The sequence below is a fragment of the Cuculus canorus genome, chromosome 29, assembly GCF_017976375.1.
Source record: "Cuculus canorus isolate bCucCan1 chromosome 29, bCucCan1.pri, whole genome shotgun sequence".
NCBI classification, from domain to species: Eukaryota; Metazoa; Chordata; class Aves; order Cuculiformes; family Cuculidae; genus Cuculus; species Cuculus canorus.
The window spans coordinates 3038295-3054516 of record NC_071429.1 but is presented as its reverse complement, the minus strand read 5'-3'; the positions used below and the strand labels follow the sequence as shown (position 1 = coordinate 3054516).

Here is a 16222-nt window from a genome sequence, read left to right as displayed (position 1 = left end):
ACGCGGGGCGAGGCTGCGGCGCTGGGATGGAGACACCTGGCAGCACCCATGGGTGCCCTGTGACCATCACCTGGGCTTCTGGGCACCCATGGGTGCTCTGTGACCATCACCTGGGCTTCTGGGCACTGCGCTGTGACCATCGCTTGGGCTTCTGGGCGCCCATGGGTGCCCTGTGGCCATCACTTGGGCTCTGTGACCCCCCCCCCCAATGGCTTTGAGACCCCCCCCCCGATGGCTCTGAGCCCCCCCACCATCTCTGAGACCCCCTCACTGCCTCTGCCCCCCCCCCCCAACAGCTCTAATTCCCCCCCCGGTGGCTCCAGGACCCCCCAAAAGACTCCAACCCACCCTTCATCTTTGGGACCCCCCCAACAGCTCTGGCTCCCCCTATGGCTCCAAGAACCCCACTATCTCCAGGACCCCCCCCACTATCTCCAGGAGCCCCCATTGCTCCAGGACCCCCCCCCCCCCCGTTTACCCCGGTTCCATCTGGGGGGGGGGGGTATCCCCAGGGATGCAAAAGGATCCCGGTGACGTCATCGCCAGGTGTGACGTCACCCGGGGGGGCACCATTGGGGGCACCAAGGGGGGGGGGCATTGCTGGGGGTACTAAGGGGGAGCACTAAGGCGGGGGGGGGCAAAAGCGAAGGGCAATAACAGGGAGGCATTAATGGGGGGGCACTAAGGGGGTTGGGGGGTACCGGAGGGTCCGACAGGGTAAGGGGGTGTCCCGGGGGGGGGTTCCGGGGGGGGGGGTTCCGGGGGAGATGGGGGAGGTGGGAGGTACCGGAGGGTCCGAGAGGGTGCGGGGTGTCCCGGGGGGGGGGGTCCCGGGGGAGAGGGGGGAGGTGGGAGGTACAGAAGGATCCCGGGAGGGATGCCAGGGGGTCCCGGGGGGGGGCAGGGCGGAGGGGAGGGGGGGAGGTACCGGGCGGGGGGGGGGGGGGGTGTGTTGCCGGGGTGTCCCTGAGCGTTCCGGGGGGGTCCCAGAAGGTACGGCGGTATTACCGGAGAGCAGCGGGGGTGATGCAAGGAGGTACCGGAGGGTCCCGCGGAGGGGGGCGGAGGGGGATGGGGGGGGTACGAGGGGGTCCCGGAGGGTGGCGGGGTGGGGGGGTCCCGGGTCCCGCCCCGCCCCGGCTGAGCTCATCTTTCCAGCCCGCGGGCGCCGTTCCCGGCGTTGGGCGCTCGCCAGCAGCCGCCGCTCTTTCCATCGTCCCGGCCAGGGGCTCCCGCGGGGACCGGATGGGGGGAGAGCATCAACCCCCCCCGCCCCGAGCCTCCTACCGGGGCACCGAGAGGGAGAAAAACAGGGGTACCGGTACCTGGGGAGCTGAGCATCAGAGATAGCGGCTCAAATGGGCACCGGGAATACCGGGGGAGAGCGGGAAGGGGGCACCGGGGATACCGGCAACGGGGATAAAGGCACCAGGGATAACGGCAATGGGGATACCGGCACCGGAAGGCCACCGGAGATAACGGCACCAGGGATACCGGCAGCAACGGGGGTGGGGGGGACACCGGGGATACCGGCAACGGGGATAACGGCAACGGGGTTACCGGCAGGAAAGGGGCACCGGGAATGGGGGCTCCACTGATGCCAACACTGAGGGGCCACCGGTGTTGGGGGTACCGGAGGATGCCAGCACCGGGGGAGCGGGGATACAGGCACCGAGGATGGGAGCAACAGGGAAACCGCCAACGGAGATACCGGCCCGGCGGGGGCACCGGGGATATCAACAACGGAGATACCGAGCCCAGAGATACCGGCACCGAGGGGGGGCACCGGGGAGATGGGGGCACCGGGGAGATGGGGGCACCGGGGATATACCGGCGCCGGGGGAGATGGAGCACCGAGGATGGGGGAGCACCGAGGAGATGAGGGCACCGGTGATGGGGTACCGGGGATGGGGCGGCACGGGGGAGATGGGGGCACCGGGGAGATGGGGGCACCGGGGAGATGGGGGCACCGGGAGGCACTGGGGATGGGGGGAGCACCGGGGATGGGGGCACCGGGGATACCGGCGCCGGGGGGCACCGGGGATGGGGGGAGCCCTGGGGATGGGGGCACCGGGGATGGGGTGACAGCAGAGAAATGAGGGCACCGAGAAGATGGGGGCACCGGTGATACCGGTCTCGGGTGGGCACCGGGGATGGGGGCACCGGGGAGATGGAGGCACCGGGGATACCAGCCCCGGGGGGGTCACTGGGGATACCGGTCCCGGTCTTTCTCCTGCCGCCGCCGCTGCTGCTGCCCCTGCCCGTCCCGCTGCCGCCACCGGGGCCTCCCTTCTCCCCCCCCATCTCCGGTGGCCCCGGGAGCCCCGGGGAGGGCCGAAGGGGGGCTGCCAGGGGCGCCCGCGCTATTTTTAGCCGGGGCCCGCGGGTATTTTTAGCCGGGGCCGCGGTTGCGTCAATGGAACCCCTCGTGCGTCACGGCCGCGCCCCCGCCGCGCCGCCCCCCCCGTGCGTCACCGGCCCCGCACCGCCCCGCGCGTCACCGAGCGCTTAAGAGAAAGTAGTGGCGGGGCCGGAGCCCGGCGGAGCGCGGACCGGAGCGGCAGCCGGAGCGGGAACAGGACCGGCCGCCGCCGCTGCTGCACCGGCACCCGGGTACGGGCGGGGACCGGGAGGGGGATGCGGATGCGGATGGAGCGGGGGCGCACCGGGGATGCGCGCATCGGGAGGTGCGCGGGGACTGAGGTCCCGAGGTTTCGGGGGCACCGAGGGGCGCAAGGGGTCAAGTACCGGGATGAGGGGTGCGTGCACCGGGTCCGGTGTCCCGGGGACGCCGGGAGGTGCACCGGGTCCGGTGTCCCGGGAACGCCGGGGAGGAGCTGTTTCGGGTGTCCCGTGCCGGCAGCCGGGTACCGGCGGCACCAGGATACGGTAACCGGGATGGGGGGGCAGTGGAGATGGGGAGGGGGGGACCGGGAGCACCTGGGATGGGCGCATCAGGGGGTGCCCGTGGTTCGGTGTCCCGGGTGGCACCGGGGAACAGCTGGTTCGGTTGTCCCGTGCCGGCACCCCGGTACGAGTACGCACCGGGGGATGCGCCCACCGGGAGGTGCCCGGGATCTGGTGTCACGGAGGCACCGGGGGGTGTCCGGTCTCCGGTGTCCCGGGTAGCACCGAGGGAAGAGCTGGTTGGGGTGACCCGGGGAGAGCCGGTCCGGGCGTCCAGGGGACACCGGGGATGGGGGAATCGCGCACCGGGAGGTGCACGGGGTCCGGTACCCCGGGTGGTAACGGGAGCTGTAGACGGGGTCGAGTGTCCCGGTGGCACCGGGGGAAGAGTTGGTTCGGGAGTAACGGAGGAGTCAATTCGCGTTTCCAGGAGGTAACCGGAGATGGGGGATTCTCGCACCGGGAGGTACACGGGGGGGAGGTGTCCCGGCTGCTCCGAGGAAGAGCCGTTTCGGTTGTGCCGGTGGTACCGGCGGAGCCGGTGTGTTCGGGTGTCCCAAGGGCACCGGGGATGGGAGATTCGTGCACGGGGTCCGGTGTCCCGGGTGGCAGTGGGAGTTTCAGACGGGATCGGGCGTCCCGACTGCACCGGGGAGGAGCCAGTTCGGGGGTCCCGGTGGTACCGGGGGCGCCCTGCAAAGTGTATGGGGCCGGGCATCCCGGGGGCGAGCCGGGGCTCGATGTCTGAAGGACGCAAGAGTCCCGGGAAGCCCCGGTGCCACCGGGGGGGTGAGTCGAGGGACCCGGTGGAAGGCACCGGGCTTTGTGCGCCGCACGGTGCTGCCCTTCAGGGCTACCCGGTAGCACCGGGGAGAACCGGGAGAGGGGAGAAAGGGAAAAGCAACAGGTGGGGATCGACAGAACGAGGGGTCCCGAGCAGAGCCGGGGTGGAGCTGGAGCGGGCAGGATGGTGCGGGCAGCACCGCCGTGGGGTGCGGTGGGCATTGCCGTGCGGGCAGCGCCGTGTGGGCATTGCCATGAGGGCATTGCCATGCAGGCAGCACCGGGGTGGGGTGGGGTGGGCATTGCCATGTGGGCAGTGCCGTGTGGGCATTGCCATGCGGGCATTGCCATGCAGGCAGCACCATGCGGGCATTGCCATGCACGCGGCACTGGGGACATTGCCATGCAGGCAGCACTGTGTGGGCATTGCCATGCAGGCAGCAGCATGCAGGCAGCACCGGGGGCATTGCCATGAGGGCAGCACCGTGTGGGCATTGCCATGCGGGCATTGCCATGCAGGCAGCACCGGGGGCATTGCCATGCACACGGCACTGGGGACATTGCCATGCGGGCATTGCCATGCAGGCAGCACCATGCGGGCATTGCCATGCACGCGGCACTGGGGACATTGCCATGCGGGCATTGCCATGCGGGCATTGCCATGCAGGCAGCAGCATGCAGGCAGCACCGGGGCCACGGCAGTGCAGGCAACACCAAGGCCATGGCAGTGACGGCAGCACCGGGGATGTCGCGGTGTGGGCAGGACCAGGGGCACTGCCGTGCGGGCGGCACTGTGTGGGCAGCACCAAGGCCATGGCAGTGACGGCAGCGGCAGGGCCGTGGCAGCGAGGGCAGGAGCAGCACCGTGCAGCATCGCCGTGCGGGCAGCGCTGCGTGGGCAGCACCGCGGACGTGGCAGCGATGGCTGAGAGAGTTGGGCTTTTTCAGCCCGGAGAGGAGAAGGCTCTGGAGGTCTGAGAGGGCTCCAAGAAAGCTGAGCGGGTACTGTTCATAAAGGCTTGTAGTGGTGGGACGAGGGGGAACGGGGATAAACTGGAGAGGGGCAGATTTAGGCTTGATATAAAGAAGAATTTCTTCACCATGAGAGCGGTGAGGCGCTGGCCCGGGTTGCCCAGGGAAGCTGTGGTTGCCCCATCCCTGGAGATGTTCAAGGCCAGGTTGGATGGGCCTCGGGCAGGCTGAGCCCGTGGGATGTCCCTGCCCATGGCAGGGGCTGGTGTGGAACTGGATGATCTTTAAGGCCCCTTCCAAGTCAAACTCTTCTAGGACTGCAGGACACGGCGGTGCGGACAGGCTCAGGGACACTGCCCTGCAGAGAAGCCCTCCACCACCCTCGCAGCCGGGCAGCGGCTGTGCTTTGGCGCGGCGATGCAGCAGGTGCAGGCGGGGAGTGGGCAGCACTGCCCTCCCTTTGGCGCTGCCGGCTGCTCCCCCCGCCCGCGGCTCGGGGCCCGGTGCCAGGGGTGCCCGCAGCCCCCGTGGGCAGCGTCCTCAGGGCCCGGTGGTGGCAGCTGCCCTCGCTCCCAACTGAGGAATACGCAATGACCGCCCCATCTGTGGGCAGCGTGGGGGTCACCGTGGGAAGCTGTGCCCGGTGCCCGGGGGGGGGCTGATGGCAGGGAGGACCCCAAAAGTCACCATCCAGTGGGTGAGGGCGAAACTATTTGAGTGATAGAACACTGGAATGGTTTGGGTTGGAAGGGACCTCAAAGCCCATCCAGTTCCACCTTCTGCCATGGGCAGGGACACCTCCCACTGGATCAGGGGCTCCAAAGCCCCATCCAACCTGGCCTGGAACCCCTCCAGGGATGGGGCAGCCACCACTGCTCTGGGCACTATATGCAAAATCCTGATAATGAAGAATTTCTTTTGAATATCTCATCTCAATTCCCCCTTTTTCAGCTCAAAACCGTCCCCCTTCGTCCTCTCCGTCCAACAATAAGGAAGCTGCTGCCAGGCAAAGCCCACGCTGGGGCTGCAGGGCGGGCTGAGGCTTTGCATAGCGCAGCTGCTGCTTTGCAGCCAGGATTTTGCATGCAGGCAGAGCCCATGTCCCCCGTTGCCGTGTCCCCATCGTGTCCCACGGCTGTGTGTGGGGACAGGAGGCTGCTGGGGGGCGGTCACCGTCCCCTCTGAACCCACCAGCGGTGCCCAGCGCAGCTCTGGTCCCTGGCGAAGGGGCACAAACCCCATCAGGGCTGGGGATGGATGCCACTCTGTGGGTACCAAAACGGGACTCGCTGTGGGTATTTTAATACCCAAGTGGGTGTCGGCTTTCTGGGCGCTGGCAAAAGCTGCCTGGACTTGGCCGGGGAAAGCCGGGGGCCGGTGGGTGAGCCGGCAACGGTGCCGTGCTGGGGCTACGGTGGCTGGGAGCCAGGCGTGACCTTTAAAGGTCTGCGAGATGAATTACATTATCGTCTTGCCATCAGGGTCACTCCTGGCTTGGCTTTCAGCTGGATGTGGGACTCCTGTTACGTCTTCCGTGGGGTTGGACCCGTGCCAGGGGGTGCAGGGATGGAGGCGGGGGGCTCCTCTTCTCCTGTATCCAACACCTCCGGCTGCATTTGCTTTTCCAAAAGGCCTCGAAATTGGGGGATTGGGACCCTCAAGCGGTGGTTCAACCCCAGCGTTGGCTTCCCCAAAGCTCGGGAATCCGCCGGTCGCATTCCTACCTCCTTCCCTTTCGGCAGCTTTGCTAAGCCAGCGTTTTGGGCAATGTCCTTTGCGCCCATTGGCTGTGGCGTGACCTTTCCTGGGCTCAGCCAGCGGCTCTGGGGGTCCGGCTGCCAGCGAGGGGGGACCCTGGCGAAGCCCTGGTGGTTCTTGCGCCATCTCCATCGCCTGCGCGGCACGGGTGGGCGCTGCGGTGGGGTTGACACCTCGCTCTCCCTACAGAGATGCCCTGCATCCAGGCGCAGTACGGCACGGCGGGCACCGGCCCCTGCGAGCGCTGCCCGACCGAGTTGCTCAGCCCCGACGGTGGCCGTTTCGTCATGGAGGTGGCCGGAGCAGATTTGGCAGCCGCTCCCGCCTTGCCCAGCTTCAGCACCTTCATGGAGGGCTACGCCGGAGAGTTCGACGCCTTCCTCTACCAGCTGCCCACCGGCGGCCAACCCAGCGCCACCACCACCGCCTTCAAGCTGGAGGACTTCCAGGTGTACGGCTGCTACCCCGGGGCTTTTGGGGAGCAGCAGGATGAGACCCTCTCCTCCAGCGGCTCGGACTGTTACGGCAGCCCTTGCTCCGTTCCCTCGCCTGCCACGCCGGGCTTCCAACCGCCCCAGGTTCCAAACTGGGAGGTCTCCTTCGGGGCGTACTCCCCACCGCCAAACTATGAAAGCGGGCGACCCTGGGTCGAGCCGGCCAAGGGCGGCGGCACTCAGCCCCCCTTCTTCACCTTTGCCCCCCCGGCACCCAGTCCCGGTGGGACCCCCGGGACCTTGAAGGGGCAGCCGAGCCCTTCGCCCCACTTGGACCCCCGGTTCTTGGACACGGATGCCTTCGCCCTGGCACAGGGGGGCTTTGCGGCGCTGCCTTTGGCCCCCGCGTCGCCGCTGCTGGAGGGGCCACCGCTGACCCCCACCAAAGCGCGCAGCCCCGGGGCGGGCGAGGGTCGCTGCGCCGTCTGCGGGGACAACGCCTCCTGCCAGCACTACGGCGTGCGCACCTGCGAGGGCTGCAAGGGCTTCTTCAAGGTAAGGGGAACCCCTTTCAACCCACTGCTGGGATACTCCCACCATGCTTTGCGGCAGGCAGAGGATGCTGCGGGTCACCCCGAGGAGGGGAAGGGCAGGAGCGTGGCTCTAGGAGCCCTCCCCGCGGACGCGGAGCCGGATGCCGGGTTGGAGCGGGAGGCAGAGGAGGACAGAAGAGCTTTTGTTTGGTGGCTCAATGCCCCGAGGTTGAGCTTGGGCCGTTCCTTCCCCGCCCGCAGCGCACGGTGCAGAAGAACGCCAAGTACATCTGCCTGGCCAACAAGGACTGCCCTGTGGACAAGCGGCGGAGGAACCGCTGCCAGTTCTGCCGCTTCCAGAAGTGCCTGGCGGTCGGCATGGTCAAAGAAGGTACCAGGAGCCCATCCGGGGACAACGGGGGGGTCCCAGCAGGAGTTCTGGGGGACACGGATGGACATGGGGACAGGGACTGGGAGATGGATGGATGTGGGGATATGGAGGACGCAGGTGGATGGACATGGGGACAATGAGGATACAGGGACTGGGGTGTGGATGGACATGGGGACATGGATGGACATGGGGACATGGGAAACAGGTGGACATGGGGGACAGGGACTGGGGGTTGGATGGATATGGGGACGTGGAGGATGCAGGGACTGGGGGGTGGATGGACATGGGGACATGGAGGGACATGGGAAACAGGTGGATGCGGGGGACAGAGACTGGGAGGTGGATGGACATGGGGACATGGAGGACACAAGGACTGGGGGTTGGATGGACATGGGGACCAGATGGACATGGTGACATGGGAAACAGGTGGACATGGGGGACAGGGACTGGGGAATGGATGGATATGGGGACGTGGAGGATGCAAGGACTGGGGGTGGATGGACGTGGAGGCATAGGGACATGGGGGACAAAGGGATGGTGGGAAGGATGGATATAGGGACGTGGAGGACTCAGGACAGGGGGATTTATGGACATGGGGGACATTGGAACAGATGGACATGGGGACATGAGCTGAGGACAGATGCACTCATTGCGTGTCCCTCGCACAGTGGTCCGGACTGACAGCCTGAAGGGGCGACGAGGCCGTCTGCCCTCCAAGCCCAAGCAGCCACCAGACGCGTCCCCCGTCAGCCTCATCACCTCCCTGGTGCGGGCTCACATCGACTCCATCCCCAGTGCCACCAAGCTCGACTACTCCAAGGTAGGGCTGATCCTATACCGTGGCCCCAGCAGAGCTGCGCCGGGGTTGGATCCTGACCCCATCCCATTGTTGCGGCAGTTCCAGGAGTCGATGCCGTGCCAGTTTGAGAAGGAGGACTCGGTGGATGTGCAGCAGTTCTACGATCTGCTCACCGGCTCCATGGATGTCATCCGCAAGTGGGCTGAGAAGATCCAAGGCTTCACCGAGCTGCCCAAGGAGGACCAGGACCTGCTGCTGGAGTCGGCTTTCCTCGAGCTCTTCATCCTGCGCCTGGCGTACCGGTGAGCCCCGGCATGAGGTGGGGATTGGGGATGGATGGACATGGGGACAGGGGGGACATGAGGGATGGATGGACATGGGGACAGGGGGGACATGAGGGATGGATGGACGTGGGGACAGGGGGAACATGAGGGATGTATGGACATGGGGACAGGGGGGACATGAAGGATGTATGGACATGGGGACGAGGGGGACATGAGGGATGGATGGACATGGAGACGGGGGGGACATGAGGGATGGATGGACATGGGGACAGGGGGGACATGAGGGATGGATGGACATGGGGACAGGGGGGACATGGGGATGGGATGGGCATGGAGGGCATGGTGGACATAGAGGACATAGGGACATGGGGAATAGGTGGACAAGGAGGACGCGGAGACATGGGGAACAAATGGACATGAGGAACATGGGAAGAGATGGACATGGGGGGTGGATGGACATGGGGACATGGGGACAGGTGGAGCCCAGCCCCGTGCCGGGGTGGTGACCCAGTGTGGCTGTTCCCACAGCTCGAAGCCGGAGGAAGGGAAGCTCATCTTCTGCAACGGAGTGGTGCTGCACCGCCTGCAGTGCGTGCGGGGCTTCGGCGAGTGGATTGACGCCATCCTCGAGTTCTCCCAGAGCCTCCACCGCATGAATGTCGACGTCCCCTCCTTCTCCTGCCTCGCCGCCCTCGTCATCATCACCGGTGAGACGCCCGCCTCGCTCACCATCCCCTTCCCCACCCCGTGCCCATCACCCTGGCCTCACGCCCGTGCGTCCTCCTCATAGATCGCCATGGGTTGAAGGAGCCGAAGCGGGTGGAGGAGCTGCAGAACCGCATCGTGGGCTGCTTGAAGGACCACGTCGCGGCGGCGGGGGCCGAGCCTGGGCGTCCCGGTTGCCTCTCCAAGCTGTTGGGCAAACTGCCCGAGCTACGGAGCCTTTGCACCCAGGGCCTCCAGCGCATCTTCTACCTGAAGCTGGAGGACCTGGTGCCACCACCACCCATCGTGGACAAGATCTTCATGGACACGTTGCCCTTTTGAGCCCCCGGTTGGGGGGCTGCTGCCAGCTCCTGCCCCCCCCCCCCCCCCCCAGGGGTGATGGGATGGGGACCCCCTAGGAGCCCCCTCGGGTGCCTGGATAACCCCCCAGGGACGCCTGGACCCACCTGGGGATGCTTGGATCCCCCCCAGGGATGCTTGGGTCCCCCCTTTGGGCTGACAGGGGCCCCCCCTGGGGGTGCCTGAATCCTCCCAGGGATGTGTGGGTGCCCTGTCAGATGCCTGGTACCCCCCCCCACCCACCCAGGGATGCCCGGATCCCCCTAGGGACACTTGGATCCCCTTTGGGGACACTTGGGTCACCCCTAGGGATGCCTGGGTCCCCCCCCGGGGACACTTAGGTCCCCTCCCAGGCATGCCTGGAAAGCCCCAAGACCCCTTGGATTCCCCATTGGGGACACTTGGGTCCCCCCAGGGACAATTGAGTCCCCTCTCAGATGCCTGGGACCCCCCCCCAGGGATGCCTGGATCCCTCTTGGGGACACCTGGGTCCCCCCAGAGATGCCTGGACCCCCCCAGGGACTTCTGAGTCCCCTCTCAGATGCCTGGGACCCCCCCCAGGGATGCCTGGATCCCTCTTGGGGACACTTGGGTCCCCCCAGAGATGCCTGGACCCCCCCCAGGGACTCTTGAGTCCCCTCTCAGATGCCTGGGACCCCCCCCAGGGATGCCTGGATCTCTCTTGGGGACACTTGGGTCCCCCCTAGAGATGCCTGGACCCCCTCCCCAGGGACACTTGAGTCCCCCCTCAGCTGCCTGGGTCCCCTTGGGACCCCCCCCATGTGCCTTCCCGGTGCCGGACGCAGACATCCAGCTGCCCCCGGTGCCGTTACCCCCCGGGGGGGGTGGGGGCATCACTGTACTCCCCCCTTCCCTTGTACAAACCCCCCAGTGTAAATAGCGAGCGGCCGCATCCTGTACAGAGTGGGAGACGCAGAGTGGGGGCTCTGCCCCCTCCCTAGTCTTGCCCCCCTCCCCTTTATATATATATATATATTATTTTTTTCTCTTTTTGGGCCAGTTTCTGTATATAAACGCGTATGGACAGCGAGGGCTGTTTCTCTCATGTGTCCCCCCCCCGTCCCCCCCCGGTGACATCATCTCTATTTAATATCTGATGATTGGAGGTGGGTGGGAGGACCCGGGGGGGGCACCAGAGCCGCACGTCGTCCACGCCGCTGCCCTTGAACGTCGCTCACCCCGCGGCCTCACACCTGTCCCCGCTGGATTTATCGTCCCCAAAATAACCGGGAAGCGTGACTGGGTGTCCCCGTCAACCCCCCCCCTCCCCGGGTCCCTGGGGACATGGGCAGAGAAAGGGGGGGGGCACAGGGGTTGGGGTTCCCATTGCAGCTGAGGACATGGGGGGGGTCCTGGGGTGGTGGACAGGGGGACATGGGGATGGATGGACATGGGGGACATAGGGACTGGGTGATAGATGGGGATGGGGGACACAGGGACATGGGGATGGATGGACACAGGGACATGGGGAAGAGATGGACATGGGGATGGAGGGACATGGGGGACACCAGGACATGTGGATGGAGGGACACAGGGACATGGGGGACACCAGGACATAGGACTGGATGGACAGGGGGACATAGGGACACCAGGACATGGGGATGGAGGGACACAGGGACATGGGGGACATAGGGACTGGGCAATAGATGGACATGGGGGACACAAGGACATGGGAATGGATGGACATGGGGATGGAGGGACACAGGGACATGGGGAAGAGATGGACATGGGGATGGATGGACATGGGGACATGGGGGACACAGGGACATGGGGAAGAGATGGACATGGGGATGGATGGACATGGGGACATGGGGGACACAGGGACATGGGGACGGATGGACATGGGGATGGAGGGACACAGGGACATGGGGAAGAGATGGACATGGGGATGGATGGACATGGGGACATGGGGGATGCAGGAACATGCAGATGGATGGACATGGGGATGGAGGGACATGGGGACACAGGGACTGGGGAACCGATGGATATGGGTACATAGGAGCATGGGGATGGATGGCCATGGGGACATAAAGGGGGAAAATGGGGACATGTGAACACAGGGGACAGAGGGATATGGGGAGATGGCACGGCACAGCATGGCCATTCCCGCCCCACAGCACGGCTGTGCCGGTTCCCCCTTGCCCCCCATCCCGTGGCCCCGCAGTGCGTCAGCGCTGTCCCGGGGCGGGGGTGGCAGGGGGACACAGAGGGGCCCTTGTTGCTGGTGGCTGTGTCCCCCCCCCCGCCCAGTGCCTCAATGTGGCCCTTGTTCTGCCTTGGCCCTCGGTGTTCCCAGCAACGCTCGCTCCAGGGCCAGGCTGTCCCGTGTCCTCCGTGTCCCCATGTCCATCCATTTCCATGTCCCTGTGTCCCTCATGTCCCCAATGTTCCCATGTCCATCCATCCCCATGTCCTTGCGTTCCCCTGCCCATGTCCATCCATCCCCGATGTCCCCATGTCCCTCTGCCCCTCATCTCCCCCACGTCCATCCATCCCCGTGTCCCTCATGTCCCCTATGTCTCCATGTCCATCTGTCTCTCAGTCCCCATGTCTATCCATTCCCATTCCCCTATGACCCCATATCTCCCTTTCCCTGTGTCCCCCCATGTCCCTGTCCCTGGGATTCCCTGCATCCCTGTGTCCCCCTGTCCCCTGCATCCCCATGTCCCGGGGGTCACCGCCCCTCCTGCAGTTCCTCCTCGGAGCCTCCCGCCCAGGGGGGCGCTGTGCGCCCAGACACGCCCCCAGGAAGTGAAGCCTCTTTGTGCCGTTCTGTGCCGCCAGCTCCCCGCTCTATGGCACTTCTGCTGGAACGAACCAAATGGGCTGCGGGGAGGGGAGAAGAAACCGGAACGCCCCGGTTATTCCATCGCCCCCCCGAGATCGGAACCCCCTAACGGCGAGCACAGCGTGAACGAAAAGAGTTGTATACTGAGGGGACACGCCTGGTGAGGGGGGAAGCGCGGCTATTTCTGTAGGTGTTGTGTCCCGACACCCCCCTTGCAGGTGGGCTGCTCCACTTCCTGCCTACCCGCTCTCGGATGGTCGGGACCGGGCGGTGCGTGTGGGGGGGGCGCCGGGACCCCCGGAGGGGGCCTAGGAAGGGGTGAGGGGGGGTGGGGTACCCGGGAGGGGCTTGGGAGGGGGCCGAGGCCCCCCCAGAAGTTGGCAGGGGTGGGGATATGGGACGGTAGGTGCGGGACTGGGGGGGACGGGACCCCGGGGAGGGGCCTTGGGGGGCTGGGGAGTGCCGGGGGCGGGGGGGCGAGACCCCCGGGAGTTGCGGGGGTGGGTGGCGGTGGGTGTGGGACGGGGGGAGCTGGGAACCCCGGAAGGAGCTTGGGGGGCCGGGAGGCCGACATGAGCGGGGTAGGAGGGGTCAGGACCCTCGGAAAGGGGGTTGGGGGGGGAACTGGGGGCTCGGGAAGGGGGGAGTGGGGCTGGGACCCCCGGGAGGGGCTTGGCGGGGGGGGACGGGGACTGGGGGGGGCCGGGAAGGGTTGAGGGGTGTCAGGGCCCCCCAGTGGGGTGTGAAGGGGCCCAGACCGAGACAGCCGGATCCCTGTGGGGTGGGGAGAGCAGACACTGGGCCACCTGCGTCGCCAGGGTGAGCGAAGGGATCTGTAGAGGGGTTGGAGAGCACTGACATCCTCTCACCACTTCTTTCCCCGCAGGAGCCGTTGTTGTGGCCCCCCCAGAGCCGCCCCCGCCATGAACTGCCGCGCGGAGGTGCTGGAGGTGTCGGTGGAGGGGCGGCAGGTGGAGGAGGCCATGCTGGCTGTGCTCCACACCGTCCTCCTGCACCGCAGCACCGGCAAGTTCCACTACAAGAAGGAAGGCACCTACTCCATCGGCACTGTCGGCACCCAGGATGTGGACTGCGACTTCATCGACTTCGCCTATGTCAGAGTCTCCTCAGAGGAGCTCGACCGGGCCCTCCGCAAGGCTGTCGGAGAGTTCAAGGTGAGGAGTTCCATGGGCAGGAATGAAAGTGGGAGCTTTGGACAGGCTGGATCTATGAGCTGGAGGGCAGGAAGGATCTACAGGGGGATTGGGAGAGGCTGGATCCATGAGCTGGAGGGCAGGAAGGATCTACAGGGGGATTGGGACAGGCTGGATCCGTGGGTGGAGGGCAAGAAGGATCTACAGAGGGATCTGGAGAAGCTGGATCCATGGATGGAGGGAAGAAAGGGTTCGGAGAGTGATTGCGCAAGCTGGATCCATGGTTGGAGGGCAGGAAGGATGTGCAGAGGGCTCTGGAGAAGGTGGATTAATGGGCTGGAGGGCAGGAAGGGTTCAGAGGGTGATCAGGCCAGGCTGGATCTATGAGTGGAGGGCTGGAAGGCTCTACAGAGGGATTGGGCCAGGCTGGATCCATGGGCGGAGGCCAACGGGATGGCGTTCACCAAGGTCAAGTGCTGGGTCTGTGCTGCTCTGCAGAAAAGGCCCTGAGGCACTGGTCAAGAGGAACTGAACGTGAGCTTGGATCAGTTGTAGGATGGCCAACAGGGGCAGGGACAGGACTTTTCCCCTGGTGAAGCCACACCTCGAATTCTGGGTTCAGTTTTGGGCCTCTCACTCCAAGAAAGACCTTGAGCACGTCCAGAGAAGGGAACAGAGCTGGGGAAGGGGCCCTGGCCGAGGCTGCCCAGAGTGGTGGTAGAGTCCCCATCCCTGGAGATGTTTAAAAGCCATGGAGATGTGGCGCTCAGGGACAGGATTGGGTAGTGGAGCTGGCAGTGCTGGAGGAAGGGTTGGACTCGATGAGCTTAAAGGCCTTTTCCAACCTCAATGATTCCACGATTAACAAGTTGTGGGCCATGCCGTGTCCCCACCTGTGAGGGGCAGGGTGGTCCCTGTTCCCCTGAGCAGCACCATGCGCTCTCTCCACAGGACGCACTGCGCAACTCGGGCAGTGATGGGATGGGGCAGATCTCCCTGGAGTTCTACCAGAAGAAGAAGTCACGTTGGCCCTTCTCAGATGAGTGCATCCCCTGGGAGCTGTGGACCATCAAGGTGAACGTGGTGAACCTGGCCAACGAGCAGGAGCGGCAGATCTGCCGGGAGAAGGTGGGCGAGAAGCTTTGCGAGAAGATCATCAACATCGTGGAGGTGATGAATCGCCACGAGTACCTCCCCAAGATGCCCACCCAGTCGGAGGTGGACAACGTCTTCGACACCAGCTTGAAGGATGTGCAGCCCTACCTCTACAAGATCTCCTACCAGATCACGGACTCCTTGGGCACCTCGGTCACCACCACCATGCGCCGGCTCATCAAGGACACGCTGGCTCTGTAGGCTCACCCCATGGCATGGTGGCACCTCACCAGCACAGCTCATGGATTTTTGGGTTGGCGTCTTCTTGGATTCCTCCTCTCCACCTCCAAGAAGCCTCTGTGAGAACCTGGGCTTCTCCTGGCTCTTAATTGGGGGTTGCTGCTGGTTTGGTTTACACTCGCCTGTCCTGGAGAACCGGCTGGGTGGCTCCCAGGTTGGTTGAGGGGTGGGAGCCGCTGTGGTTTCCGCACCGCGGCGCTGGGGATTGGCACAGAGCAGCAGTGACGGCACCCAAATCCCATCCAGCCCTGCCTGTGGCTGCGCCCGCAGCCAGTGTTCATCCCTCAACACTGCGTGTCCCCTGGTCCTGAGCCGAGCTCGCTGCAGTTCTGGGGCAAAAATAAAGCGTTTCTCCTTTCCCAGGGAGTTCTGTCCCCTCCTTGGTGGGGCCGGGGCACCGTGGTGTCACGACACCCGACAGGGGGCAGCCCCAAGAGGAGGGGATGCCGCGATCCCCATTCCCTGCAGGATTCCACGTGCTACCACAGGGTCAAAGCCATGTTCCCCTTTCCACGGGGGAAGAATCCGGCATCCGGCAGGCACCAGTGTAGCAGCAGAGCGAGGGGGGCCACGTGGGTGCCTACATCACTTAAACCCTTCCCGTTATTCCGGCCACCGCCCTGCACGCCCGCATTCTGCTCCTGGGAGGAAGAGGAGATGAACACCAGCACGTCGGCCCGTGCGTGGGGGGACATGATTGTGGCCGAGGCCGCCCAGATCGCCGTTGTCCTCGTGCTCTGCCTCGCCGTCACCTTTGCCATCTTCTTCCTCGGCTGTAACCTGCTCCTGCAGGCAGAGGGGTTGGCGGCCGCGCCGGCTCAGGGCGAGCGATGGGCATCCTGTGAGGCTGAGAGGGCGTAGGGACCGGTGCTGAGCCTGGCGGATGGACGGACGGATGGATGGATAGATGGACAGACACCACCATCTGCAATGGCACT

General features: G+C 65.5%; 2 protein-coding genes across 3 annotated transcripts; both read left to right on the top strand.

Annotated features, from left to right (window-relative positions):
* Positions 1 to 2244: 2244 nt before the first annotated feature.
* On the top strand, positions 2245 to 9951 carry NR4A1 (nuclear receptor subfamily 4 group A member 1). Its single transcript, XM_054051285.1, has 7 exons — positions 2245 to 2613; positions 6610 to 7409; positions 7649 to 7778; positions 8447 to 8598; positions 8677 to 8879; positions 9390 to 9568; positions 9652 to 9951. Exons 2-7 carry the CDS (start codon positions 6612 to 6614, stop codon positions 9906 to 9908), a joined length of 1719 nt encoding a protein of 572 aa, XP_053907260.1. The 5' UTR covers positions 2245 to 2613; positions 6610 to 6611; the 3' UTR covers positions 9909 to 9951.
* Positions 9952 to 12865: 2914 nt separating this feature from the next.
* ATG101 (autophagy related 101) lies at positions 12866 to 15643 on the top strand. Of its 2 annotated transcripts, none has more exons than XM_009559373.2 (3): positions 12866 to 13005; positions 13622 to 13910; positions 14841 to 15643. In XM_009559373.2, exons 1-3 carry the CDS (start codon positions 12989 to 12991, stop codon positions 15243 to 15245), a joined length of 711 nt encoding a protein of 236 aa, XP_009557668.2. In that variant the 5' UTR covers positions 12866 to 12988; the 3' UTR covers positions 15246 to 15643. The 2 variants fall into 2 exon arrangements, with proteins under 2 accessions (XP_009557668.2, XP_053907286.1); XM_054051311.1 differs by having other exon boundaries at positions 12990 to 13053.
* The last annotated feature ends 579 nt before the right edge of the window (positions 15644 to 16222 follow it).